Source organism: Salvelinus fontinalis, chromosome 12 (assembly GCF_029448725.1).
Source record: "Salvelinus fontinalis isolate EN_2023a chromosome 12, ASM2944872v1, whole genome shotgun sequence".
NCBI classification, from domain to species: domain Eukaryota; kingdom Metazoa; phylum Chordata; class Actinopteri; order Salmoniformes; family Salmonidae; genus Salvelinus; species Salvelinus fontinalis.
The window spans coordinates 10,869,384-10,896,952 of NC_074676.1; the positions used below are offsets into that span (position 1 = coordinate 10,869,384).

The 27,569-nt window shown below is 41.4% G+C and overlaps 3 protein-coding genes across 9 annotated transcripts in view; all 3 read left to right on the top strand.

Moving 5' to 3' along the window:
* Nucleotides 1-3,654, top strand: part of LOC129866776 (F-actin-monooxygenase mical2b-like) — a 79,703-nt gene extending 76,049 nt beyond the window's left edge. For all 5 annotated transcript variants that reach the window (XM_055939649.1, XM_055939650.1, XM_055939651.1 and 2 more), the window contains 3 exons: nt 106-211; nt 307-380; nt 510-3,654. In XM_055939649.1, the coding sequence (XP_055795624.1) occupies nt 106-211; nt 307-380; nt 510-694 (365 nt within the window). In that variant the 3' untranslated portion in view covers nt 695-3,654. The remainder of the gene's footprint in view (nt 1-105; nt 212-306; nt 381-509) is intronic.
* Nucleotides 3,655-4,957: 1,303 nt separating this feature from the next.
* LOC129866778 (alpha-parvin-like) lies at nt 4,958-21,802 on the top strand. 2 transcript variants are annotated; one of them, XM_055939655.1, is made up of 12 exons: nt 4,958-5,232; nt 10,030-10,119; nt 10,218-10,391; nt 10,575-10,715; nt 11,803-11,918; nt 12,236-12,294; nt 15,401-15,420; nt 15,600-15,661; nt 15,748-15,816; nt 17,467-17,568; nt 18,590-18,662; nt 19,340-21,802. In XM_055939655.1, exons 1-12 carry the CDS (start codon nt 5,097-5,099, stop codon nt 19,414-19,416), a joined length of 1,119 nt encoding a protein of 372 aa, XP_055795630.1. In that variant the 5' UTR covers nt 4,958-5,096; the 3' UTR covers nt 19,417-21,802. The 2 variants fall into 2 exon arrangements, with proteins under 2 accessions (XP_055795630.1, XP_055795631.1); XM_055939656.1 differs by lacking the exon at nt 4,958-5,232 and adding an exon at nt 6,302-6,413.
* A 4,793-nt stretch (nt 21,803-26,595) lies between these two features.
* LOC129866779 (transcriptional enhancer factor TEF-1-like) overlaps nt 26,596-27,569 on the top strand; it is a 48,468-nt gene continuing 47,494 nt past the window's right edge. For both annotated transcript variants that reach the window (XM_055939657.1, XM_055939658.1), the window contains exons 1-2: nt 26,596-26,762; nt 27,183-27,286. The gene's annotated coding sequence lies outside the window, so the exon portion shown is untranslated. The remainder of the gene's footprint in view (nt 26,763-27,182; nt 27,287-27,569) is intronic.

Genomic DNA, 27,569 nt, shown 5'->3' on the forward strand with positions numbered 1-27,569 from the left:
TTACTAGTCGACCTTGGACGTAATGAGGAATGAAGAAACAGGATGATCAAACTTCTATATGGGGTTGGGGTAACTGATTGTGACCTTGCTCTCTCCCACTATCAGACAAAGGTGATGGTCTCTCTGATGAGCACGAGCTCCTTCAAATGTGGTTCAAGCTGGTCCTGGAGAAGAACAGACTGACACGCTACGAGGAGGAGCTGGTCATATTGTAAGTAGGAAAAGATGAGAGGCACAGTGCATTCTCAGATAGTGACCGCATTATGGAGTGAAGTGTTCGAAATGAGTTGTCTTGTCTGTTGTTAGTGCTCAGGAACTCGAGCTGGAGGACAGACAAAGTCAACTACAGATGGATCTACGATGCAGGATGTCCATAGACGGTATAGGTCACACACTGTGTAATTGTAGCGTAGTACTGTGCAATTGTAGTACACAGCTGTTACACATTCTGTACTTACCACTGTTATACGTTTGCGCCGCTGCCCTTTATCCGCTGTGGCCCTTTGCAGATTCCAGGAAGAGCTCCGGTGAGCTGGCGGAGGAACAAGAGATGCTGACAGAGATCATGAAGGTGGTGGAGAGGAGAGACACTCTGGTCAGCCTGCTGGAGGAGCAGCGGCTGCAGGAGAGGGCTGAGGACAGAGACCCGGAGAGCCTGGTACTGTCTAGAGGCTACCAGTTCCACTGGACCTGAAGAGAATCAGCCCTCTGGGGCAGGGAAAAGGCTACAGCACCATGCAGCTCCACAGGCAGAAGAGACAAGTGACTTCACTACTAGTGACTACCCTACTGGATTTGGCCGCACGTGGCATGATGACTCTTTTGAATATGTATATCAATTTGACTTGTCAATTCCTACTTGAGGACCACACCTCTTATGGACCTGAGGGTTGTATGTCAAGTGTCTGTATAGGCTAGTCTCTCGAGACAGCCTTCAGAGATTACTGTATGCCTTACCAAGAAAACCTCTGAATGTATACAGCCTTATAAATAGAATAATATAAAACACTTTGTCAGTTGCACTGGAAAGCACTTATAAACACTACAGAAACCCAAAGATTCAGCCTATCAAATGTGTTTTCCCTCTCAAAGAAAGATATTGCTTATGTACAGTACCAGTCAAAAGTTTGGACACACCTACTCATTCCAGGGTTTTTCTTTATTTTTACAATTTTCTACATTTTAGGGAAGACATAAACTATAAAATAACACATATAGAGTTTTATATTTGAGATTCTTCAAAGTAGCCACTATTTGCCTTGATGACAGCTTTGCACAATCTTGGCATTCTCTCAACCAACTTCACCTGGAATGCTTTTCCAACAGTCTTGAAGGAGTTCCCAGGTCGGGTGACTTGTGGAGGCCAGGTAATCTGATGCAGCACTCCATCACTCTCCTTCTTGGTCAAATAGCCCTTACACAGCCTGGAGGTGTGTTGGGTCATTGTCCTGTTGAAAAACAAATGATGGCCCCACTAAGCTCAAACCAGATGGGATGGCGTATCGCTGCAGAATGCTGTGTAGCCATGCTGGTTAAGTGTGCCTTGAATTCTAAATAAATCACTGACAGTGTCACCAGCAATGCACCCCCACACCATCACACCTCCATGCTTCACGGTGGGAACCACACATGCAGAGATCATCCATCTCACAAAGACACAGTGGTTGGAACCAAAAATTGCAAATTTGGACTAATCAGACCAAAGGACAGATTTCCACCGGTCTAATGTCCTCATGAGAGCCAGTTTCATCACAGTACTTGATGGTTTGACTGCACTTTAAGAAACTTTCAAAGTTCTTGACATTTTCTGAATTGACTGACCTTCATGTCTTAAAGTAATGATGGACTGTCATTTCTCTTCGCTTATTTGAGCTGTTCTTGCCATAATATGTACTTGGTCTTTTACCAAATAGGGCTATCATCTGTATACCACCCCTACCTTGTCACAACAACTGATAGGCTCAAACGCATTAAGAAGGAAATAAATTCAACAAATTAAATGAACAAGGCACGCCTGTTAATTGAAATGCATTCCAGGTCACTACATCATGAAGCTGGTTGAGAGAATGCCAAGAGTGTGCAAAGCTGTCATCAAAGCAAAGGGTGGCTACTTTGAAGAATCTCAAAAATGATTTTTAAAAAAAAATCTGTTTAACATGTTGTTGGTTACTACATGATTCCATATGTGTTATTTCATAGTTTGATGTCTTCAGTTTTATTCTACAATGTAGCAAATTGTGAAAATAAAGAATAACCCTTAAATGAGTAGGTGTGTCCAAACTTTTGACTGGTACTGTATATATGTTCATTGATTCTTGAAGAATATAACTTATAAATGCCTCATGAGCTTAGTTCAACTGTCACACTCCATGAGAACCCAAAATATAAGCTTGTTTTTCTCCAATGTTTGTAAACAATGTAAATGTAAACTAACACTGTATAACCTCATAACATGGCTAAAACAATCATGTTGATATCATGGATGGTCAGTCCTTGCATCCATAGCTCTGTCTGTTATTCTGAGAGTGGTTACATTTCTCCAGGCCCATCCCTCAGCTTTTTACCAAAACAGAGGCGGGATGGCCGTTTATTTGTTTTAACTGTGGATTTGCCCTTTAAACAACTGCATATTATCAAGATATCAAAGTATGCCAACAAAAAGTTTAACAATAGGCCTATTGCAAATGTGGCATTCATATTTATATAATATAAATATGGAATTCATTTTTCACATGTAAATAGCACTTTTCAGTAGTGCTCAAACCATGCAATTCCATGAAAGCAGCATTTATTTTTCAACTCGAATCAATGAGCCCAATCAGTCCTCCATGACAACAAAATCATAAACAACAGAGTAGGGGTGGCTAATAAGTCCTTAGTTTTGGGGTCATGCTCAGGTTAAACAATTTGGCTAATCTATACTTCCATATTTCCAAGTCCTATTCTTGAAGATCAAGGTGTATAATATTTATTGGAATGACTGGAATTCTGATAGACTTTGGTTTTTAATGTAAAGATATAATTTAATCGTATTATTATGTGTAGTAGAAAGTGATGGATTAGAAGAAGCCTTCATAACCAACCCATAAAGTAAAATGTAACATCCATATATGACCAGCAATGTAAACTTTAACATTGATTTATCCTGCAATAGATGTGGTTCAATTGGTAACCTACATTTTTGTTTTCTTCTAATGCCTCTTAATTAAGGGGAAAGTCATCCAAAAGTATCCAAATGTAATCAGATTACGTTACTGAGTTTGGGTAATCCAAAAGTTACGTTACTGATTGCAATTTTGGACAGGTAACTGTAACGGATTACATTTAGAAAGTAACCTACCCAACCCTGACCTGAGTGCCGCAGCGGTCTAAGGCACTGCATCTCAGTCCTAGAGGCGTCACTACAGACCATGGTTCGATCCCGGGCTGTATCACAACTGGCCGTGATCGGGAGTGCCATAGGGTGGCGCACAATTGTCTCAGCGTCGTTAGGGGAGGGTTTGGCCGGTGTAGGCCGTCATTGTAAATAAGAATTTATGCTTAACTGGCTTCCGGAGATAAATAAAAATGTATTTAAAAAAGAAAAACCTGGGTGGCTACTTTGAAGAATCTCAAATATAAAATATATTTTGAGTTTAACACTTTGTTTTTTATTACTACATGATTCCATGTGTTATTTCATAGTTTTGATGTCTTCACTATTATTCTACAATATAGAAAATAGCAAAATAAAGAAAAACCCTTGAATGAGTATGTGTATCCAAACTCTTGACTGGTACTGTAGGTAGGGGTAAAGTGACTGGGCAACAGGATAGATAATAAACAGTAGAAGCCGCGTATCTGATGAGTCAAAAGAGTTAGTGCAAAAAAGGTCATTGCAAATTGTCCTGGTAGCTATTTGGTAACTATTTAGCAGTCTCATGGCTTGGGGGTAGAGCTGTTTAGGGTACTGTTGGCTCCAGACTTGGTGCATCGGTACTGCTTGCTGTGCAGTAGCAGAGAGAACAGTCAGTGACTTGGGTGGCCGGAGTCTTTGACAATTTTTAGGGCCTTCCTTTGACATTACCTGGAATAGAGTAAGAGGTCCTGGATGGCAGGGAGCTGGGCCCCAGTAATGTACTGGGCCGTATGCGCTACCCTCTGTAGCGCCTTGCGGTCGAATGCCAAGCAGTTCCCAGCAAACATAACCCGATTGGCCTCATGTGGGCAAGGTGGACTGGGGCTAGCCCACAAAAAGGCATAACAAGTCCACACCTACCAAATACGGGCTATCCCAGCATGGGCCAGCCCACAGCCATCCCACATCAGCCCGACACGGTTAATCCCAACGCTGGCTAGCCTACACTAAATCCAAAACAGGCGAGCCCACACCAAACCTAGCACGGGCTAGCCCACACCAAACCCAGCACAGGCCCTTGGGCTCAAATGTTTTAAGCCGCATTGGACCCACATCGTGCCAATGTGGGCATGTTTGCTGGGAAAAGATGGGCTTATTTCAGGCAAAGTATGGGCTGCCCTCACCAGATATGGCCTGCCCACACTGGGCAAATCCCTTGGGCACCAATCTGGAGCTGATGAGCAAAGGCACAGCGGCCCAACGTGGGCAGCCTACATGGAGCCAATATTTTGGCCCGCATTGGACCCACATCGTACCAATATGGACATGTTTGCTGGGTTACCATGCGGTGATGCAGCCAATCCAGATGCTTTCAATGGTGCATCTTGTAGAACTTTTTGAGGATCAAAGCCTATGTTGGTGGTATTAGAATAACGCCTATAACAATGTCTATGCATCCTTACTGATACCACTAGAAAAAATATGATAATGAAGAAATGTGTTTGTGATAAATCAGAAGTTACATAGCACGCTGGTCAAAGCAACAGGGGCCAGTTGCTACAATGTATTCAGCCAGTAGGGTTTTATTTCCACTAGAAATAGGGGAGGGAACAAGGAAGGGATTTAAGGCTGGGTGAAATTCCGTTTCCGCTTTAGGGAGTGAAAATTGATTTGAGCAGAACTTGACTTGAAAATCTATTTATTTCAGAGACCTACTCAACTTTTACAATATTCATTGTACTTTTGGATAAATTGTATCATGGCTACTTCGCCGCAAAAGTCGCCATCCTCTCCGTCGCCAACGACTCCGAAATCACCCTCTTCCAAAAAGAAAGATGACTCGTTCCTGGGAAAACTTGGAGGAACTTTAGTAAGAAGAAAGAAGGCAAAAGAAGGTACTTTTCTTATCAAAACAATACTGTCACGACTATGTGTAAACTTTACTTGCGTGAAGTAGAATGTGTATAAAAAATTGTTTTAAACATCAGCAAAGCACAAGCAGAAAATAAGTATTTTATGGAACGACCGTGTAGTTCATTTTAATTAACTAGTCGCTACAACATTGTTTGTCTGAGCAGAAAATACGTTGTGTAATTAAGTCACGCCTCGACCATTGTGTACTCTTCAGTCTGATTCTGTCAATTCGTTATTGGTAAAGGAATATCGCCATTGCCTGCTTTCCGAACTGCAAATTAATTGAAGAGATCAGAATGGAGTAGGGTACTACATAGGCTTAAATATCAGTAAACTAGCTTACACACTCTTGTAGGATGTCTTGTAATTCAACGTTCTTGTATTGACCCGAGTTGGCCTGCAGGGCAGCCTGGGAGCGCATGCAGTGCCTAGTAGAGTTACTTACTGTAGCTGCAGGCTATGGTTGCCATGTAGAGTATGCTACTACTTCAGATGCAATTACTCAGGAATGAGGCAAGCGCAAACACAACTCCAGGAGCAGCTGTACTGCTAGTATATGTCCTTTATTTCACTGCTACAGGATTAACACACCTATAAAATGAATGAGTTGCCCATTGTTTTCCCTCAAGTTCATCATCAAATGAATTAAAGTTGCACATTAAGTGGAAATGTTCCCTCTTCGTTTGTCCTGTTCAGAGTGCCCCCGATCTCCAGGGGGCCCCCAAAATGTGGTTGTCCGGCCCTACACTTGTGTTATGATTGGTTTGTATCAATCAGGGTTCACAGGCCTGAGTGGTTGACACACTACAGCTGAGCCCTATCCCGTCTCTCCCTCACACACATCCACAGCGGAGCACACTGGCCAGGATGTCCGCAGTGTGTTCCTGGTGATTTGATGGAAAGCGTCTCTGGTCCCGCGTTGCGGCAGTATATTTAATTTGAAGCTCTCCGACATTTTACGATGGGGAGGAAGAGAGGGGGCACGGCCTTGAACAAGCCTGTTGATTGGACCGCGGCGAGAGAGGGAGGAAAGGGCGAGACAGAGAGTGTTAGACAGGACAGTGGATGTTAAGCAGGCTGGAGGAGAGGATGAGTCGGTGAAGGGAAGATGCTGGAAACTCAGAGAATGGAGAGATGGGCTGTCGAGCACTCAGCCCACCAGGTAAGACAGCCTGTTAGTATTCACCCACCCACTGCTGGAGCATGAGGAGAGGGAGGGAGGAGAAACACTGTGGCTGCATTTCAACAATCTAAAGTGGCGTCCTTTGCTGCTTTCCCTTCCTTCATTTACACATAGATGATGTTGCAGGATGGGTGTAAGCAATGTGTGGTGGATACCTACCAGGTATTTGCTTTCACCAATCCAGTTCCTTCACATCAGTTCATATGAAGGAAAGGCGACGAGGAATGGAGACCCAGTGTCTGTAGCAGGTCTGGGATAGGATTAGCACCCCAACTCACAGCATCACATGCTCTGTCTGTGAATCTCTGCTGGTCAAGAGGACATTGTTTATGGAGATTATTTAAATGTGTGATTGGGAGGGCAGTGATAATACCTGTGTTTTCTTGTAGACACGCTGATGCATGTAATTTTCAGTCATACAATTATTTCTGAGAGAAGGCATACAGTGCCCTCAAAGTATTCATACCCTTTACTTATTCCACATATCACATTTTATTTGTCACATATGCCGAATAATTTTAACCAACAATACAGTTCAAGAAATAGTTAAGAAAATATTTACTAAAAAATAAAAGTAACACTTAAAATTGACAATGAGGCTATATACAGAGGGTACCGGTTCCGAGTCAATGTGTGGGGTACGGGGCTACAGGTTAGTCGAGGTAATTTGTTCATGTAGGTAGGGATAAAGTGACTGCTCGGTTACAGCCTGAGTTAAAAATGGATTAAGTAGTTTTTTTCTCACTCATCTACACACAATACCCCATAATGACAAAGTGAAAACATGTTTTGAGAAATGTTTGCTAATTCATTGAAAATGAAATGCATAAATATCTCATTTACATAAGTACTCACACCCCTGAGGCAATACTTTGTAGAAGCAGCTGTGAGTCTTTCTGGGTAAGTCTCGAAGAGCTTTCCACACCTGGATTGTGCAACATTTGCACAATCCCATTACTCTTTTCAAAATTCTTCAAGCTCTGTCAAATTGGTTGTTGATTATTCCTTGACAACCATTTTCAGGTCTTGCTGTAGATTTTCAAGTAGATTTAAGTCAACTGTAACTCAGCCACTCAGGAACATTCATTGTCGTCTTGGTAAGCAACTCCAGTGTAGATTTGGCTTTGTGTGTTAGGTTATTGTCTTGTTGAAAGGTGAATTCATCTCCCAGTGTCTGGTGAAAAAGACTGAACTAGAATTTTGCCTCTGCTTAGCTCCGTTTCTTTTTTTTTATCCTGAAAAACTCCCCAGTCCTTGGCGATTTTAAAATCATACCCATAACACTATGCAGTGATGGAAAAAGTACTCAATTGTCATACTTGTGTAAAAGTAAAGATACCCTTAATTTAAAAAAAAGACTCACGTAAAAGTGAGTCACCCAGTAAAATACTACTCGAGTAAAAGTCTAAATGTATTTGGGTTTTAAATATACTTAAGTATCGTAAGTAAATGGAATTGCTAGAATCTATTTAAGTAATAAAAGTTAAATTATAAACCAATTCAAATTCCCTATATTAAGCAAACCAGACAGCACAATTTTATTTAAATTAATTGGTGGTTAGCCAGGGGCACACTCCAGCACTCAGACATCATTTACAAACGAAGCATTTGTGTTTAGAGAGTCCGCCAGATCAGAGGCAGTACGGATGGCCAGGGATGTTCTCTTGATAAGTGTGTGAAATGGACCATTTTCTGTCAAAATGTAACGAGTACTTTTGGGTGTCAGGAAAAATGTATGGAGTAAAAAATACATTATTTTCTTAAGGAATGTACTAAATTAAAAGTTGGCAAAAATATAAATAGTAAAGTACTTATGTAAAAATACTTTGAACTACTACTTAAGTACTTTACACCACTGCCACTATGTTTGAAAATATGGAGAGTGGTACTCAGTAATGTTATGTTTGGGGCAAATCCAATATAACACTTTGTATTCAGGACAAAAAGCGAATTGTTTGCCACATTTTTTGCAGTATTACTTTAGTGCCTTGTTGCAGACAGGATGAATGTTTTGGAATATTTGTATTCTGTACAGGCTTCCTCCTTTTCACTCTGTCAATTAGGTTAGTATTGCAGAGTAACTACAGTGTTGATCCATCCTCAATTTTCTCCCTTCACGGCCATTAAACTTTGTGAAATCCCTGAGCGGTTTCCTTCCTCTCCGGCAATTGAATTGGGAAGGACGTCTGTATCTTTGTAGTGACTGGGTGAATTGATATTCTATCCAAAGTGTAATTAATAACTTCACCATGCTCAAAGGGATATTCAATGTCTGCTCCTCCCCCCCCCCCCACCCATCTACCAAAAGGTGTCCTTTGCGAGGCATTGGAAAACCTCCCTGGTCTTTGTGGTTGAATCTGTTTTTGAAATTCAAGCCTCAACTGACGGACCTTACAGATAATTGCATGTCTATTAATAAATTTTAAATTCAGGCTGTAACGCAACAAAATCTGGAAAAAGTGAATACGTTTGTCGTGCTGTCAAGGCACAGGATATTCTCCTTAGTCTTGATATGACGCTACACAGGCGGTCAGAATTAGGGCTGCTGATGGTGTTGATTAAGAGGATGTCATCCTCGCTGGGAAGGAAGGGTGAGAAATCCAGCACAGGATGTTCACACCACTACAGGTGTCACTGAAACTGACACGAAGCAGTATAGTGAAAGGCATGCTTGGGCAGGGCAGGGGTTGATGGGGAAACCATGATGTTCTGTGTGATAAATAGGCTACTAAACAGGTGGGGAAAGTATATTGTCTTGGTTAACTGAGAACAGTGTCCGATCAGATAAAGCTGATTTAGGATCGGTGACACAGAAAGCTGAGGTGGTGCAGTGATCTAAGGAGAAAACGTGATATTGATTTAAGAATCAATTGTAGCTGCTGCTATTGATTTAAGAATACATAAGAATCATCCCCTTTAGAACACGTCTCCTCTGTTGTGAGATATAGCCTAGGGAGGAGGAGTGTACGGATGAGGGCCAATAAGTAGTAGACTATGAGGAAATGCCTGTCTGGAGGACAGAAGGGCATTACCTGGACTTGAGATAAAATTGCCGTGTTTTTCCAATGAGCAGCAGCTTCTAAGAAAATATTCCTTGACGAGTGAAACCACTTCCAGAAATAACCGCTACACCTCAATTAGACATGATAAAGAAGGCAACGCCCGGTCCTGTGTTAGCGCTAGGCTATTTTGACCAAATAGCTGTGGTAGTAGTTAGCTAGTGTGTTAGTGGTGTGAGAACACTATTAGTGCTATCATGTGCTGGTCCCTATCCTAGTAGTTGTCCCCCGCCTTAACAACAACCTCTCATTTCCCCTGACCCTCCGTGCTTATGTCTGCTGGATTGGCCATACTGGCAAAGCTTAGCTAATGCTAAGAGCAGCAAAGGTACTGAGCAACATGAAACGTGTAGTAGCCTAAATTGTGGAAAGCACTTTTTTTTTAAATCGAATTATCACAGTTAAAAAGGAGGCACAAACAGTAAGCCACTTACAACCTACGTGAATTTATAGTTGTGGCACTGAAAGATAGCGGTTTGAGAGGATGCCTTGTGAGTGACGTGATGTGCTCTCTTTTGCGTCTTCCCTCCCTACAGTGTCTGAGCTCCAGGAAGAGGGGATGAATGCCATCAACCTGCCCTTGAGCCCCACCCAATACGAACTGGACCCAGAAGACACCATGCTAGGTAAGTGCAGTACAGTACAGTCCCCATCTGAGATCCCTGGCCATAGAAGATGAGACGCCTTGACACTGGCTACCTAATCTTGCTTTCCGTTCCTACAGAGGAGAATGAGGTCCGCACCATGGTCGACCCAAACTCCAAGAACGACCAGAAACTACAGGAACTCCAGAAGGTGTTGATCGACTGGATCAATGATGTGTTGGTGGGGGAGAGGATCATCGTGAAGGACCTGGCTGAGGATCTATACGACGGGCAGGTTTTGCAGAAACTCTTTGGTGAGGAACAAGTCCATTTAATGGTTTTCCATCAAACTTAAAGGATCATTACTACCGATCGCCTTCTCCCTCTGACCATTTTCTCTCAGGCCTTTCTCTCATTGTGCAAATGCCTGTATTTATGCTAAAGAAGACCCCTGACCAAATGTAATACATGCTGTTTTCTTTGTATATGTGTTTCAGAGAAGCTGGAGGGAGAGAAGCTAAACGTAGCTGAGGTGACCCAGTCGGAGATCGCCCAGAAACAGAAACTGCAGACGGTGCTGGAGAGGATCAACGACTCCATCAAGGTCTCTGCCAGGAGCATCAAATGGAACGTGGACTGTAAGTAGAGGCTGAGAACTAGGTCGTATTAATTAGGGCACACCGTAGTAAGACATTACGCAACGGAAAATGATAACAAGCGTTCTTATTGGCCAGTCCCTCCGTGTTTCAGTCCATTTTCCTCTCTTTGGTGAGAGAGACTCGGCATACAGTAGTTGTTGAGTGAGCCCAAGTGGTCAGACCGGTGGAATACATGGGGGCTTCAGCTTGTTACGAGTCCATACAGTGGTCGTCGAGTTTTCTCTGCTTCCCATTGAGCCGTCTCTAATGTAGAAGAAATGTCTGTTCATACAGTACATTTCAGTAAAGCACTTTAGGTTTGCCTTGATGTCTCCATTTTATGAGGCTTTTAACAAGAATATGATAACACTGGTAATAGCATTCTAGCTTGTGTTTTATCATTAGCGTACATGTATGAGAAAAGGAAAGAGAGTTGTAGGGATGAACTGATTTGAGGGAAGTAGTCCAGAAATATACATATTCATTAAAGTTGTAACCCGTAGCGGTGAAACTGCCACGTCTGTTTGCAATATTCCAAACAACAAAGACGTGACTTAAAAACGACAAACACTGTTTTAATCATGGCACTGGATAGAAGAGCAGAGTATGTGCAGTGTTTTATTTTTTGTATTACTTTGCTTTTCAAAAACCATAACAAATGTGCCAGGGGCAGCCAGTGGCGCTAATGTGGATCTCGGCTTACGGTAAGAGGTAAATGCATGACTACATCGAGAAAGAGGAACACTTGCATGATATGATGGCGTTTTTGATCGAATTTACAGCAGAGTTCTGTCAGCCAAGCGCTAACCAAATCAATGCGTCGGTCCCTGCTTTCAACCTTTTTCTTTTAAGCTGAAGAAAACACTTAAGGGAGATGTAACACACACTTCTGTTCTGATCCTCTTAGGCTCAGAGGATCAGGCCGATATCAGAGGGCTTTTAGATACCGCTCCTTTAATTTAGCTTCTTTTTATTAGGCAGGAATCAAAACATTGTTTCCTTCATTGATTGTTCTTCCAATGAAAACATTGTTCTTCTTCCAATGAAAACTAAAGCAAATCCCCATTTCTGCCGGTCTCTTGCCCAGCGGTCCATGCTAAGAGTATAGTGGCCATTCTTCACCTGTTGGTGGCGCTTTCTCAGCACTTCAGAGCACCAATCAGACTTCCTGATCACGTGTCCATCCAAGTAGTGGTGGTTCAGGTACTGTAAATCCTCTTATTTTGTTTGGTGCATAGTACACATGAATGATACTTGATATTAGTCTCTGAGGTCATATACATGTTTTGTTACATGTTATAATAACTTCGCTATACATGCTTAAATGCTGTTTTACAATAAATGGCAGTACTACAATACTTTGTCAAATTATACAACGGGTGGGTCTAATCCTGAATGCTGATTGGTTAAAAGCGCATTCCAGACGGTGTCTATTTCACAAGTTACCACCGGCTAAATCTATGACTGTTAAAATGACTATTTACTGTTTCTTTTCCTGTTTTTTCTTTATTTTCTCTCAGAAAAGGGAGGGGATTCTGCAATCTCGCCAGATCCAGGAGGAGATCACGGGCAATACAGAGTAGGTCACTTTTTTTCTGATGGGATGAACCAGTCATTGAGAGAACCTTCCTTTTCACTCGGTGTGAGAGCTCTGTTATGTTAGAAATAGGGATGGGTTCACCACAGCAGTAAACCACATACCACTGTCTTCCCCGAAACACAATGCAATCTCCTATTTACAATATGAAGTGCTTTAATATAGATTTGTATCTCTCAAATGCAATCCCCTCTGTAGCCTTTATGAAATAACTGCATCCTGTTAATAGGTTTTCAAGCACAATTATTTCACCAGTGTGTATGAACACAGTCGACCATTGTGTAAACAGGGATGTGATGGTTCCTTGCCAGTGTAGCGTTGCCCCAGCTGAGGTTGGAGCGGACCAGCAGGTCCAGAGCAGCTGGGGAGATTAGTGGGCGAGCAAAGCGCTCATATCATGGTCACGGTCACAGGGCTGTTATCATATGACCAGGACCGTTGCCCTGCCACTGCCATCAGGGATTACACCATGAAGAGAAAGGGTACCGTTTTTTGTTGGCCGCTAAGCCATTCCTTGTTGGCCCTCTTTTGTGTGATAGCTGTTGGGATGTTGCAGCAGCCCCTTGACTCAACATGTGACAATGCCTAGTGGCCCATTTTGTTACTGTTCAGTAAGGTTAATCGCCACCAACATTCCTCTGTATCAGGTTGATATGAATGTATCAATGGTATCTTTTAATTTTTTATTTAACTAGGCAAGTCAGTTAAGAACAAATTCTTATTTACAATGACGGCCTACCAAAAGGCCTCCTACGGGGGCCTGGGATTAATAATAAGTACATATAAATATAGGACAAGAGAGACAACACTATGTAAAGTGAGACCTAAGACAACAACATGGTAAGGAAACACAACAACATGGTAGCAGTATAAAACATGGTACAAACATTATTGGGCACAGACAACAGCACAAAGGGCAAGAAGGTAGAGACAACAATACATTACACAAAGCAGCCACAACTGACAGTAAGAGTGTCCATGATTGAGTCTTTGAATGAAGAGTTTGAGAACTGTCCAGTTTGAGTGTTTGTTGCTTTGATATGTGCTGAGAGAAGGACAGTGTACTGCCTAGCCATACTCCCAAGTACTTGTATGAGGTGACTACCTCAAGCTCTAAACCCTCAGAGATAGTAATAACACCTGTGGGAAGAGGGGCATTCTTCTTAACAAACCAGATGACCTTTGTTTTGGAGGTGTTCAGAACAAGATTAAAGGTAGTGAAAGCTTGTTGGACACTAAGAAAGCTTTGTTTTAGAGCATTTAACACAATATCCGGGGATGGGCCAGCTGAGTAGAGGACTACCATCTGCATATAAATGGATGAGAGCACTTCCTACTGCCTGAGCTATATTGTTGATGTAAATTGAGAAGTGCGGGGGGCCTAGGATCGAGCCTTGGGGTACTCTCTTGGTGACAGGCAGTGGCTGAGACAGCAGATTTTGACTTTATGCACTGCACTCTTTGAGAGGTAGTAAGCAAACCAGGCCAAAGACCCATCGGAGACACCAATACTCCTTAGCCGGCCCACAAGAATGGAATGGTCTACCGTGTTAAAAGCTTTGGCCAAGTCAATAAAAATAGCAGTACAACATTGCTTAGAATCAAGGGCAATGGTGACATCATTGAGGACCTTTTTAAGGTTGCAGTTACACATCCATAACCTGAGCGGAAACCAGATTGCATACCAGACAGAGATAATACTATAGACATCAAGAAAGCCAATCAGTTGATTATTGACAAGTTTTTCCAACACTTGATAAACAGGGCAAAATAAAAATAGGCCTATAACAGTTAGGATCAGCTTGATCTCCCCCTTTAAATAAAGGACGAACCGTGGCTGCCTTCCAAGCAATGGGAACCTCCCCAGAAAGGAGTGACATGCTTGGCGATGATAGGGGCAGCAACGTTAAAGAAGAAAGGGGCTAAACCATCTGACCCAGATGTTTTTTGGGGGTCAAGTTTAAGGTGCTCCTTTAGCACCTCGGACTCAGTGACTGCCTGCAGGGAGAAACGTTGTAGCGGGGCAGGGGAAAAAGAGGGAGGATCATCGGGGATAGTCGCATTAGAAGGGGTGGGAGATGAGGAAATGTTGAACGGGCAAGGAGGCATGGCTGAGTCAAATAGGAATCCTGACTTAATGAAAAGGTGATTAAAGAGCTCAGCCTTGTGCTTCATGTCAGTAACAACCACATCATCAACATTAAGGGACATGGGCAGCTGTGAGGAGGAGGGTTTATTCTCCAGGTCTTTAACCGTTTTCAAGAACTTCTTGGGGTTAGACCCACAGAGAGAGAACTGCTCCTTAAAGTAACTAACTTTGGCCTTCCGGATAGCCTAAGTGCACTTATTTCTCATTTGCCTGAACGAGAGACAGTCAGCCGGAGTATGTGTGTGCCGAGCCTGTCGCCAAATGCAATTCTTGAGGTGGAGTAACTCTACAAGATCCCAGTCGAACCAGGGGCTAGACCCAGTTGTTAATTCTCATTTTCTTTATGGGGGCGTGTTAACAATATCACTGAAAATATCAAGAAAAGAAAGTCCAAGCGTCTTCGACAGAGGGGATCAAGCTGATTCTATACCATTTTAGAGGCCAGTTCATGAAGGAAGGCTTGCTCATTTAAAGTTTTTTAGTAAGTGTCTATGACAATCAAGACAGGTTGTTTCACTGAGCAGCCATTACACAGGCTGTAAAACAGTGATCACTAAGGTCATTACAGAAAATTCCAGACTGATGCCTATCAGGAATATTTGTGAGCATTACATTGAGGAGAGTTGCCTTTTCTAGATGTTTGGAGTCATACCTTGTAGAATTGGTAATAATTTGAAAAAGATTTAGTAGTTGTAGAATAGTCCCTTTGTGGCTCACTTGGTAGAGCAAGGCGCTTGCAACGCGAGGGTTGTGGGTTCGATTCCCATGGGGGACCAGTATGAAAATGTACTCACTCACTACTGTAATTCGCTCTGGATAAGAGCGTCCGTCTGCTAAATTACTCAAATGTAAAGTAGGCTAATATGGACATTTTAATGAAGTTCTTTGTGAGCTGTCCTTGAAGACCAAATCTTGTTTTGTCTTTCTCTTTTCCCTCAGGGCTTTATCTGGCAGACATGGTATGTCTTCTACTGGGTTTATTCTCTCCTAATGCATCTTTTAATCAGTCGCAGTAAATTTGACACTTATTTTCTTTTTTTAATATATTTTAAATCGCTGTTTTCAGTATATGACAACCTTGAAGCTTTTCACCTCGTTTCTGTGAGTAACGGTATGACTGTTCTCTCCGTCCATTAAGAGCGAGATGCTTTCGACACCCTGTTTGATCACGCTCCAGACAAGCTCAATGTGGTAAAAAAGGTAGTGTCTGTTAATACTAGTAGTAGTAGTAGAGTTTTCTGTTGTACTGTTGGCGTGCCTCACAGAACTGACTGCTGTTTCCACAGACTCTCATCACCTTTGTGAACAAACACTTGAACAAGCTCAATCTGGAGGTGGCTGAACTGGACACACAGGTACAGTATAAACTGGAATTACAGTTGAAGTCGGAAGTTTACATACACCTTAGCCAAATACATTTAAACTCAGTTTTTCACAATTCCTGACATTTAATCCTAGTAAACATTCCCTGTCTTAGGTCAGTTAGGATCACCACTTTATTTAAAAAATGTGAAATGTCAGAATAATAGTAGCGGGAATGATTTATTTTAGCTTTTATTTCTTTCATCACATTCCCAGTGGGTCAGAAGTTTACATACACTCAATTAGTATTTGGTAGCATTGCCTTTAAATTGTTTAACTTGGGTCAAATGTTTCGGGTAGCCTTCCACAAGCTTCCCACAATAGGTTGGGTGAATTTTGGCCCACTTCATCCTGAGAAAGCTAGTGTACTCTTTTTCAGTTCTACACACAAATATTCTAAAGGATTGAGGTCAGGGCTTTGTGATGGCCACTCTAATACCTTGACTTTGTTGTCCTTAAGCCATTTTTCCACAACTTTGGAAGTATGCTTGGGGTCTTTGTCCATTTGGAAGACACATTTGCGACCAAGCTTTAACTTCCTGACTGATGTCTTGAGATTTTGCTTCAATATATCCACATCATTTCCCCTCATGATGCCATCTATTTTGTGAAGTGCACCAGTCCCTCCTGCAGCAAAACACCCCCACAACATGATGCTGCCACCCCCGTGCTTCACTGTTGGGATGGTGTTCTTCGGCTTGCAAGCCTCCTCCTTTTTCCTCCAAACATAACGATGGTCATTATGGCCAAACAGTTCTATTTTTGTTTCATCAGACCAGAGGACATTTCTCAAACGTACGATCTTTGTCCCCATGTGCAGTTGCAAACCGTAATCTGGCTTTTTTATGGCAGTTTTGGAGTAGTGGCTTCTTCCTTGCTGAGCGGCTTCTCAGGTTATGTCGATATAGGACTCATTTTACTGTGGATATAGATACTTTTGTACCTGTTTCCTCCAGCATCTTCACAAGGTCCTTTGCTGTTGTTCTGGGATTGATTTGCACTTTTCGCACCAAAGTACGTTAATCTCTAGGAGACAGAACGCGTCTCCTTCCTGAGCGCATGACGGCTGCGTGGTCCCATAGTGTTTATACTGGCGTGCTATTGTTTGTACAGATGAACGTGGTACCTTCAGGCGTTTGTAAATTGCTCCCAATGATGAATTAGACTTGTGGAGGTCTACAATTGTTTTATTTGGATTTCCCCATGATGTCAAGCAAAGAGGCACTGAGTTTGAAGGTAGGCCTTGAAATACATCCACAGGTACACCTCCAATTGACTAAATTGATGTCAATTAGCCTAACAGAAGCTTCCAAAGCCATTACATCATTTTCTGGAATTTCCAAGCTGTTTAAAGGCACAGTCAATTTAGTGTATGTAAACTTCTGACCCACTGGAATTGAGATACAGTGAAATAATCTGTCTGTAAACAATTGTTGGAAAAATGACTTGTCATGCACAAAGTAGATGTCCTAACCAACTTGCCAAAACTAGAGTTTGTTAACAAGAAATTTGTGGAGTGGTTGAAAAACGAGTTTTAATGACTCCAACCTAAGTGTATGGAAACTTCCGACTTCAACTGTATCTAATTAGAATCATACCTCTTGTATATTGATATGAATAAGCATGTTTTTTTTATTCTTTAGTTTGCTGACGGTGTGTACCTTGTTCTGCTGATGGGATTGCTGGAGGGCTACTTTGTTCCACTCTATAATTTTTTCCTGACTCCTGAGAACTTTGAACAACAGGTATGTTGACATTTACTCTCCATTTTTCCAAATTCTATCTTTGCTCTGTGTGGTACACTTTAATGACAGTGAACACACTAGTCTTTGTTTTGTTCTGTTTCATACATTTCCAGCAAATTATTGTATTTTCAGGCCCTAATTGTTTAATTCAAACATTTGCATCATTTTTAAATTCAAGATTGCTAATCCCTCAGTGATTAATTTTATTTGCTGATATTGGTATTTATCATGAAGATTATTCCATATTGTCAGACAGACAATGTGCAACCCAAATCCTCTTGACGGCTATTATTAGCAGGCTTTCTAAAGGGATGCCCTGTCAGGCCTGAGACTGGGTCCTCTCCAGCAGGCTGTGCTGTGCCAGGCAGTGGGCACCCGGCAGGCAGCATCTGTAATCTGCTCCTGCACAGAAAATCAATAAGTGGCCAGGAGATTAGCGCTAATGCAGGGAGAGGGGGGGAGAAGGGACAAGGGGTCTTTTCAGGGACAGCTGCTATATAGGAGTCCCTGGTACTCGCCTGAAGGAATCCTCCAATGGTCAGTCTCGGTATTGCTTGATTTTTAACTCTTGTTCTTCCTTTTCTTTCGCTCTCTCACTCTTTCTTCTGTCTCAAGCGCTCTCTTTCTCTTAAGCTTTGGCTACTAATTATCCACTCCATATTTCTTAAATTGCCTTCACCTCCTAGCTGATCTGTTCTAAGGCTTCCCACATTCTGTACTGACACTCAGTACCACACTTTTACATGAACCAAACAACAACCAAATTCTGATAGAACCCCCCCCCCCCCCCCCTCTCCTTTTTGCCTGGTGCCGAGTGACTGTTTGTCCAGCTGTAAAGAGCTTATGGGTTTATTGAGCTGATGTTTACACACCTAGGAACCTGTGGTAGGGGAACTGTAATGACTTGTGTGAATTGTATAGGTGTGTTATGGTTTGGGAGCTGTTTCCTCATACTCTAGGCCTACTTGTGTGTCTTGCTCTTCTGTTGTGTAATGTTGCTGTCATTGTCCTTCTCATGCAGGTGCACAATGTGTCCTTCTCTTTTGAGCTGATGCAAGACGGAGGTTTGGAGAGACCCAAACCTAGACCTGAAGGTAGGTGTTCTCCTTTAGGATGCTGTTTATATAGTTCCCATGGACAATTAGGTTTTGTTTTACTTTTACATTTTTTTTGTCCTTTTTCTTATTTTTAAGAAGACTGATTCTGGAAATTTGGTGCAAAACCATGATGATGGCGCAATACATTTGCCTCCTAATTTAAAGTCCAGTATTTTTTGGTGAGAATTCTGTCAGGCAGTAAGCCCTGAAAGCAAAACTTATGTGAGAATATTGCTGTATCTTCCATTCGAACTGTTCCGAGAGAATTGGCTATATGCTCTTCTACGGTACAAATCCATTCAGTGAATCTTAAATGCCACACTTTGCTAAACTAAAATAAAAGCACTACACACCAAGCCCCTTTGTGGATATGTTTACTTGTTGGGGTTTGTGCGTGTTTACGTGACGTCTTTGTTAGTTTGTCCTTAGTATTATGTATTAGTGTGTCTGTGATTGCGTGTTGAAACACATTCATGGTCGGTGTACCTTTTTCATTGGCAGTATTGCACCTGAATCATTTCTCATGGTCAAAACATTTCCTTTATACCGCATATCCTGATAAGAGTCAATACCAGTCAAATATTTTTTTTATTGAATTCTATCAAAACATTTCTTTTTTCAGAGAGATTGCTGTTTGTGTTTATTCGAATGTTATTAATTCCCTTATTTCCCAGATATCGTGAACTGTGACCTCAAGTCAACCCTGCGGGTGCTTTACAACCTCTTCACCAGGTACAGAAACGTGGAGTGAATATGCTGTGTTGGGGGTGACTCATTTTATGGGGTATCACATTCAGGTTTCAAGCATTTTTCCCCAATTACATGCTTCAAAGGAAGCTGTCCCTTGCAAAGAACACTACGAACCAATTCAGGACATTCAGCATTGGTATTATCAATATTTTTTTAATAGATTCCATTATTCCAAATATTTTATGTGCTATAATAATAACTTCTACTATTGTATGTGCTGTTTGCCATTTTAAAATACACTACATTCTGTATCTATTTTTGTTTCTTACATGAATGCATATTAGTCTAAGTAAAAACAGTCATTGTATGATTGGTATTTTAATTATATTTTTTTATTGATAAATTCCAATTTTTTTCCTTGTCATATTTCAAAAGGTTGATTAGTGATGACATTTCTTCATGTTTCGATCGCTAAAGCTTGTTTCATTTATTTACTACACAAATGTTTGTTAACCTATATTTATTGTTCTTTTGTGTGCACCTGACCTTCTCATTCACTTAGCTGTTTTCTACTTTCACTAGTAGATAAGTGCCTTTTTTAAATAAGAAATACTGTACTGCATGCCATTATTAGGAAGACACCACTTAAAGTGCTGACTGTGATTGAATATGCTCTTTTACTTTATTCTCAAAACTGCTTTGCATGTATCATATATGTTAAATGTTTTAATAACCGCAAACTGAAATTCCCAAAAATGTGGAACTTTAAAACATTCTTGTGAAGAAACGGAAGGTTTCACGGTAACACTTTGTTTGGATAGTCCATCTGTAGATGTTCTACAGCAGTGGTCAGCAACCTTTTTGGAGTCCATCAGTTTCTGGGTCAAAATGCAAGCCGAGATCTACTGTAAAAAAAATAAAAAACTTAAACGTAAGCCCATGCAACATCACCCTATTAAAAACAACACCGTATTAATGAGGTTTGTACAATAGGCTATTGGCCCAGAACATTATCACTGCGTATTGGCTTTGCTTGAATTTGCCCTGCCAATGCATTCTTATTCTCAGACCATTAATAAAATATATATATATTTGATGTAGGCTATAGGATCACACTAATAATAAATCAGTTGTTGTATTACTTGTGAAGCACAGCTGAGTGAGCATACATTTAAATAATTCACTTTTTACTGGTCTCACGGTGCCTGCATCTGATGGTCAGTCTCAGCGGAGGGAGAGAGCAGCAGACTGAGGGTCCGTCTCTCAACATCACTCCGCTCTCCCTTTCCTCCGCTGACACTGACCAAAAAGGGCCACCGTCTTCCAGCTGATGGCGAAACTCGAGTCGCACCCCATTATTTCATGTTACTCCTATGAACAGAGAAAGTGAAATATTCCTTGATATTAAAAAAGACAGAAGCCGCTAATAATAACGCAGGCCTATCGATACACTTTCCTACTCATGCTTTGCTGTATTTGTTGAGTCCCTCTCTGGTCATGGTTTTAAACGTTTAGAAATCTTACAGCATAAACTTTTCCGTAGCGTTCTTTTACGCCTGCTCCTTTACTGCAGACATGCTTTTCTGAGCCATTCGATTGGCCAGTGGTAGACCTACACTTCACTTGATATGCTCCCACCGGGAATGCATAGTTTGTACCTTCAGACAAATGAAATGGGAACACATCGCCAGCCGGCATACAGTGCAGCTGAATCGAGTGCGTCTACCACTGACAGCGGGAGATGAATTAATAAAATAGGAACGCAAGGCTTACCGCTGTTTTTTTGTTTGTTTACAGAAACGTTTGGCGATAGACTAGGAATACCTTGGAGATCACTGCTCTATAGACTATCAGTAACATTTTCACTACAGTGCATTCGGAAAGTATTCAGACCCTTTGACGTTTTCCACATTTTGTTACATTACAACCTTATTCTAAAATGGATTAAATAGTTTCCCCCCCTCATCAATCTATACACAATACCCCATAATGACAAAGCAAAAACAGGTTTATCACATTTGCATAAGTATTCAGAACCGCTTTGTCATTAATGAGTATTGTGTGTAGATTGAGGGAACAAATAATATATTTTAGAAAAAGGTTAACGTAACAAAACGTGAAAAAGGGGAAGGGGTCTGAATCCTTCCTGAATGCACTGTACCTACTAATCATGTCCTTAACCCTGGCCGTTATTCTTAACCCTAACCGTAACCTTATCAACAAATAGTCATACTATCCGTAGAGCATCTACAGATGGATAATCCGGACTATCCAAATAGTGTGACCTCGCTCACTAATGTCTTAAAGATTTGTAAAATGTGTGAGAATTGGGGTTTTTGCAAACACTTTCAAATGATATACACTACAAGCTTTTTGCATTTTGAGTTAATTCATCCATAGTTTGTATTACTCATCTGTTAGTTCTGAAATAAAACATTGTCTGTGGATATTATGGTGATTGCATGTTATTCCATTACTGCGATGTTACCAGCGGCCTCACTTCCCTCCTACAGAATAGGATATTTTGGAAAGCTGAGGTTTGATCAGAGCAGTATTTGTAGCGGGTCTCAGCCTTTCCTGTCATATATTTTCTACAATAGAGCTGAGTGACCTCTACAATACTATTAAAGATTGTCAGCTCTGCAATACTATTAAAGATTGGGAGCAGGTGGTCACTGTTGGGAAAACGGCAGAAAAACAAGGTTCTTTCTGTATTTGATCATTTAAAGGTTAAAGTAAACCAGTGCATCAATTTACCAGGTCATGTATGTTAGTGTAAACTATATGATATTTGGTTGTCCCTGTAAGAATAGGGTAGAGTTGTGCTTTATTTCTCAGTTGAAGCTAGATGGCTAGTATGAAGCCACTACGACCATAATAACGTTAGTTTCCAATTGCTCTGCCTCTGACACATTCACTACTGAGCTATTATCACTAAAGCTAAGGGGGAGAGCTTTCAGTACATTTGAGTACACTTCCACCCTATAGAGAGAAAATAACAAAACGACATCAGAGTAATTGACTGGTCGTGTAAGGTGCCCTGACTGCTGAATACTGGTGTTATCCCCATTAGAGGGTAATTACCCCTATCTCTCTCCCTCGACATCCCTCTCCCCTTTATTCCTTTCATTACTTTTCCTCACAGCAGAGCTAGTGTTTGTGCATCTGCTGAGTCTCTGCCTCTCGTACCTCACCTTTTAGCAGGCGTAAGAGTATAGAGCGTACAGTAGAGGAAGAGAAGGGACCATTGGCAGAGATGTGAAGAAGAAAATTTGATACCTTTGGCCTCCTAGATTTAATTGTGAGGCTTGATCATTCATTTTTGGAAAAAGCTGAACACATGTAGGCTAAACACCATAACTCCATAGAAACGCACACAATGTCTGCTCTGTTAGGCCGTTTCGCTAGGGGTCATGTAACCTGGCTGCCCTCTCTCCTTCAAGTGTTGGGGTTTTCACATGCTGCTAAGAAGGCAGGGCCACATCAAAGGCTGAGGCATTCACCCGTAACATCACAAGCAGCCCTGTGGACTATGAATCAGAGAGACGATTGGTGCACAAACATTCATGTATTTACTGTGCATTTGGAAAGTATCCAGACCCCTTGACTTTTTCCACATTTTGATATGTTACAGCCTTTTTCTAAAATGGATAAAAACATTTTCCTCGTCAATCTACACACAATAACCCATAATGACAAAGCGAAAAACTGTTAATTTATAAAAAAATTAAAAGTACCTTATTTACAAAAATATTCAGACCCATTGCTATGAGACTTGAAATTGAACTCCGGTGCATCCTGTTTCCATTGACCATCCTTGATGTTTCTACAACTTGATTGGAGTCCACCTGTGGTAAATGTAATGGATTGGACATGATTTGGAAAGGCCCACACCTGTCTATATAAGAACCACCACTTGACAGTGCATGTCAGAGCAAAAACCAAGCCATGAGGTTGAAGGAATTGTCTGTAGAGCTCTGAGACAGGATTGTGTCGAGGCACAGATTGGGGGAAGGGTACCAGAAAATTTCAGCAGCATTGAAGGTCCCCAAGAACACAGTAGGCTCCATCGTTCTTAAATGGAAGTCGTTTGGAACCACCAACACACTTAGAGCAGGCCGCCCGGCCAAACTGAGCAATCGGGAGAAGGGCCTTGGTCAGGGAGGTGACCAAGAACCCGATGGTCACTCTGACAGAGTTCCTCTGTGGAGATGGGAGAACCTTCCAGAAGGAAAGTCATCTCTGCAGCACTCCAACAATCAGGCCTTAATGGCCGAGTAGCAAGACGGAAGCCACTCCTCAGTAAAAGGCACACGACCGCCTGCTTGGAGTTTTCCAAAAGTCACCTAAAGGACTCAGACCATGAGAAATTAGATTCTCTGGTCTGATGAAACCAAGATTGAATACTTTGGCCTGGAGTAAACCTGGCACCATCCCTACGGTGAAATGTGGTGGCAGCATCATGCTTTGGGGATGTTTTTCAGTGGCAGGGACTGGGAGACTAGTCAGGATTGAGGGAAAGATGAACAGAGCAAAGTACAGAGAGATCCTTGACGAAAACCTGCTCCAGAGCTCTCAGGACCTCCGACTGGGGTGAAGTTTCACCTTCCAACAGGACAACGACCCTAAGCACACAGCCAAAACAACACAGGAGTAGCTTCGGGACAAGTCTCTGAATGTCCTTGAGTGGCCCAGCCAGAGCCTGGACTTGAACCTGATGGAACATCTCTGGAGAGACCTGAAAATAGCTGTGCAGTGACGCTCACCATCCAACCTGACAAAGCATGAGAGGATCTGCAAAGAAGAATGGGAGAAACTCCCGAAATACAGGTGTGCAAAGCTTGTAGCATCATACCCAAGAAGACTTCAGTCTGTAATTTCTGCCAAAGGTGCTTTTACTAAGTACTGAGTAAAGGGTTTGAATAATTATGTAAATATGATATTTCATAAATTTTCTTGCAAAAAAATACAAACTGTTTTTGCTTTGTCATTATGTGGTATTGTCTGTAGATTGATGAGGGGGGGGGGCAATTTAATCAATTTTAGTAAATAAGCCTTTAACGTAACAACGTGGAAAAAGTCAAGGGGTCTCAATACATTCCGAATGCACTGTATGTGTATAGTGACATCAACCCCTTCAAATGTCCCATTGAAAAGGCCTGCAGCTAACCAGTTATTCTGTAACACAATCCACTAGAAGAACCACAGTCATCCAATGAATGTACATACCCTTCAATGAAGTACACTTCATTTAACAGACCATTTGATATACATGGATGTGCATAGTGAATGCAGGTGCCATCTAACTTATAGAAAGAGTGGATTATATGATACATTTAAAACAATTAAATAAATCCTGCTTAGTCCACACTGAGCTTTAAATGTCATAAAATCTGCTCCCGTTGACAACTGTCATATGTTTGTCCCATCAGATGACCTTGTGGTATAACGACAGTGTAATAATGAAGTGAATTTATGCTGCCTGGAAAGAAGAAGTTAAACTATGCTCAATCACTGTATGGTTCAAATTCAAATGACTGTCCCGGAGGCTCAATTGCCAATGACCTGAAAGCATTTGGATGCTCAAGCATTGCCACATCCCTTCCTGTCATTCTATTTACCCCGATCAACACTGCTTTCTTCTGTCCACAAGATGGCGACTGCTCACATGCTGAGATCTAATTTACCAGCTCTTCTGTCGAAGGCATATGATGTTCAAAACAAGTAGCCAGTTCATGATACTGCAGCCAAGGGACTGTCACGGGCCGAGGCAGAGAAGAGGAAATGAAGGCAGAACACCTTAGCATTTTTATTTTATACAATATGTTTATTATACAATATATAATGTTCTCCATGTGTTTCATCCCCTGTCCATCCCCCTAAGTATTTAACTCCCAGGATCTGTTATATTGGTGGCTGTTCTGGGAGATGGATTAGGAGAGATCATACGTCACCGGTATAGGGTAGTAAATCAGGCCAATTTAACCTCTGACCTCAGGCTGAGAGGGGTCAATTTAAGCCAGCAGAGACATTAAACATCAGCACACTTATGATGGAGAGGCAAGCGTTTCTCTACTTAATCATGACAGTTTTTAGTAATGTTTCTAGTTTCCATGAAAATTGCTCTGCATGTGTATTATATTGACAACGCAGCGTCATATCCTCTGTGCCTGTGTGTGCGTCCGTGCGGCGCGCTTCTGTTTGCGTGTGTGTTTGTGTGAGCGTGATTGTGTGCATGCGTGTATTGCTGAGCGATGTGAGAAATGGGGAGGACAATCTTATCTGTCCCCTGCTGTGGATAAAGAGACTGGCTCTGAGAGGGGTCAGGATGCCCTGGTGTCAGGTTGTGGCTGCTGACTCAGGTCATGACCCAGGAATACCTATTGGCTTTGTGCCAAGACCCTCCTCATCTGAAGACATGGCTTAGGAGCCCCAGGGCTGAAACCTGAGCTGGGATGAGTTTCAAAAAACAACTCCTTAAAAGTCTGAGGCAGTGCTGCAAGGGTGCATATTAATTCATAAATGTTGGTATGATTAGATAGAGGTATAAACGTTTAACTAAAAAAAAAATGTCCTTCATCTATTGTGATGATTTATCTCCTTGAAAGATGAGTTGGCTTTTACACGTTTGCAAACAAGTGGTTGTGAAACACTCCCTCTCCGTTTATGACCCTACAGCCTTTTGTAATGGTCAAAAGTAATGATTTGGTCATGAGGTCAGCTGTAGGTACAGTTGCATCCACATGCTGCAGGATGGAAGGTTATAGACTTGACACCAACAGACATGCCATGATAATAACAATTCAGGTGCATTGCTGGGCAGCTTGAAAATCAGCTTTGACGGGAACATTCTCTTTTCTGCTACATAATAAATACCTACAGCTGTTTTTTTTGTTAAAGTTTTTTATTTTTTATAATGTATATTTGGGAAGAAAGTTATCCTATTGATAGTATAATGCCAACTAACAGTCTTATTAGTTCGTGGATCATTCTTGGAATCTAAGTTGTATTTTTTTTCTAAACAGAAATATCAAAGAGAGTTAGTGGATAGTCTAGGTATAATATGCACAGATTTTTCGTTTTGTCTTTGAAGGAAGTTTGGGCGCACTACTGTTCTTTTGTTGAGTGTGTACAGTCCCTCCCACCCGTCTGGCTCAATGGCTTCAGAGTTTAGAATGACGCCACTCACGCCCCGCCCCGAAAACTCAATCTTTGCGTTCATTTCATTCCTGCTCCCATTCCGCGCATACTTCGCATCCCTGTAGATACGCGGCGAATTTTACGCACTAGCCGGCTGGTCTGGAGAAAAAAAAACCTTGTCAGTTCTGAAAAAAACATCTCAGTTCTTACAGCAAAATCGTAAAACAGCTCAAATTGTGACAATTAACCATAATAGAGGTGTTTAAGGTAAGTTTCCAACTACTTTGTATGATAACTTATTGTGATGCGTTAGTAGGCAACTGGGAAATCAGTGGTCAGATTTAATTGTAAATTATTTAAAGATGACTATAGTATATAAAAAAAATATGTAGCCTATCTAATAGAAGTAGGCCACTGGTGAAATAGATTGTAGAAACTGCAAGCTTGTTATATTGGCTGGCTGAACTAGCATACATCGGAGATCCGTCGCTTTCACTTTGTGCATAGACGTCGTCCGACATTGCATGAAAATTGACATTTAAAAATAAAAATAATAAGCTGAAGACTCCTTTGTATATTGCGACGGCGCCACAGTACATCGTCGTATAATTACTGTAGAACACATATTGTTGCTTTTACATGATATAAGTTATTCAGACACTTTTGATTGTGTTTCCCCCCCAATAGGGAGGGAGTTGCCGTAAAGGATATTTTGCTTTCCTAGCGCAAAAAAGCATACAAGTCAAGAGGACTTGTTGCATTTCGGGTTTTCATTTGGCCCTTTGACATCTGTAAGTACACATTTTATTCGTACAATAACATGTCGATGATGTAATATTGTATCCTAATCAGTAACTTATTGCCTGGTGGAATTATTGTTGTGTGATATCTTTCTGTTAACAGTAGTGTTTGGATGTGTAAACAGTTTTGTAATCATATTCACCACCGAATGATTTTTCCTTAGAAGTTATTTTGATATTTTCATATAAAAAAAAAACATTTTCATTATTTTAACTATCTGGTACATTATGTGTGAAGGAGAAGTCTATATTACAGAGGGCCTTTGCCTTCGTT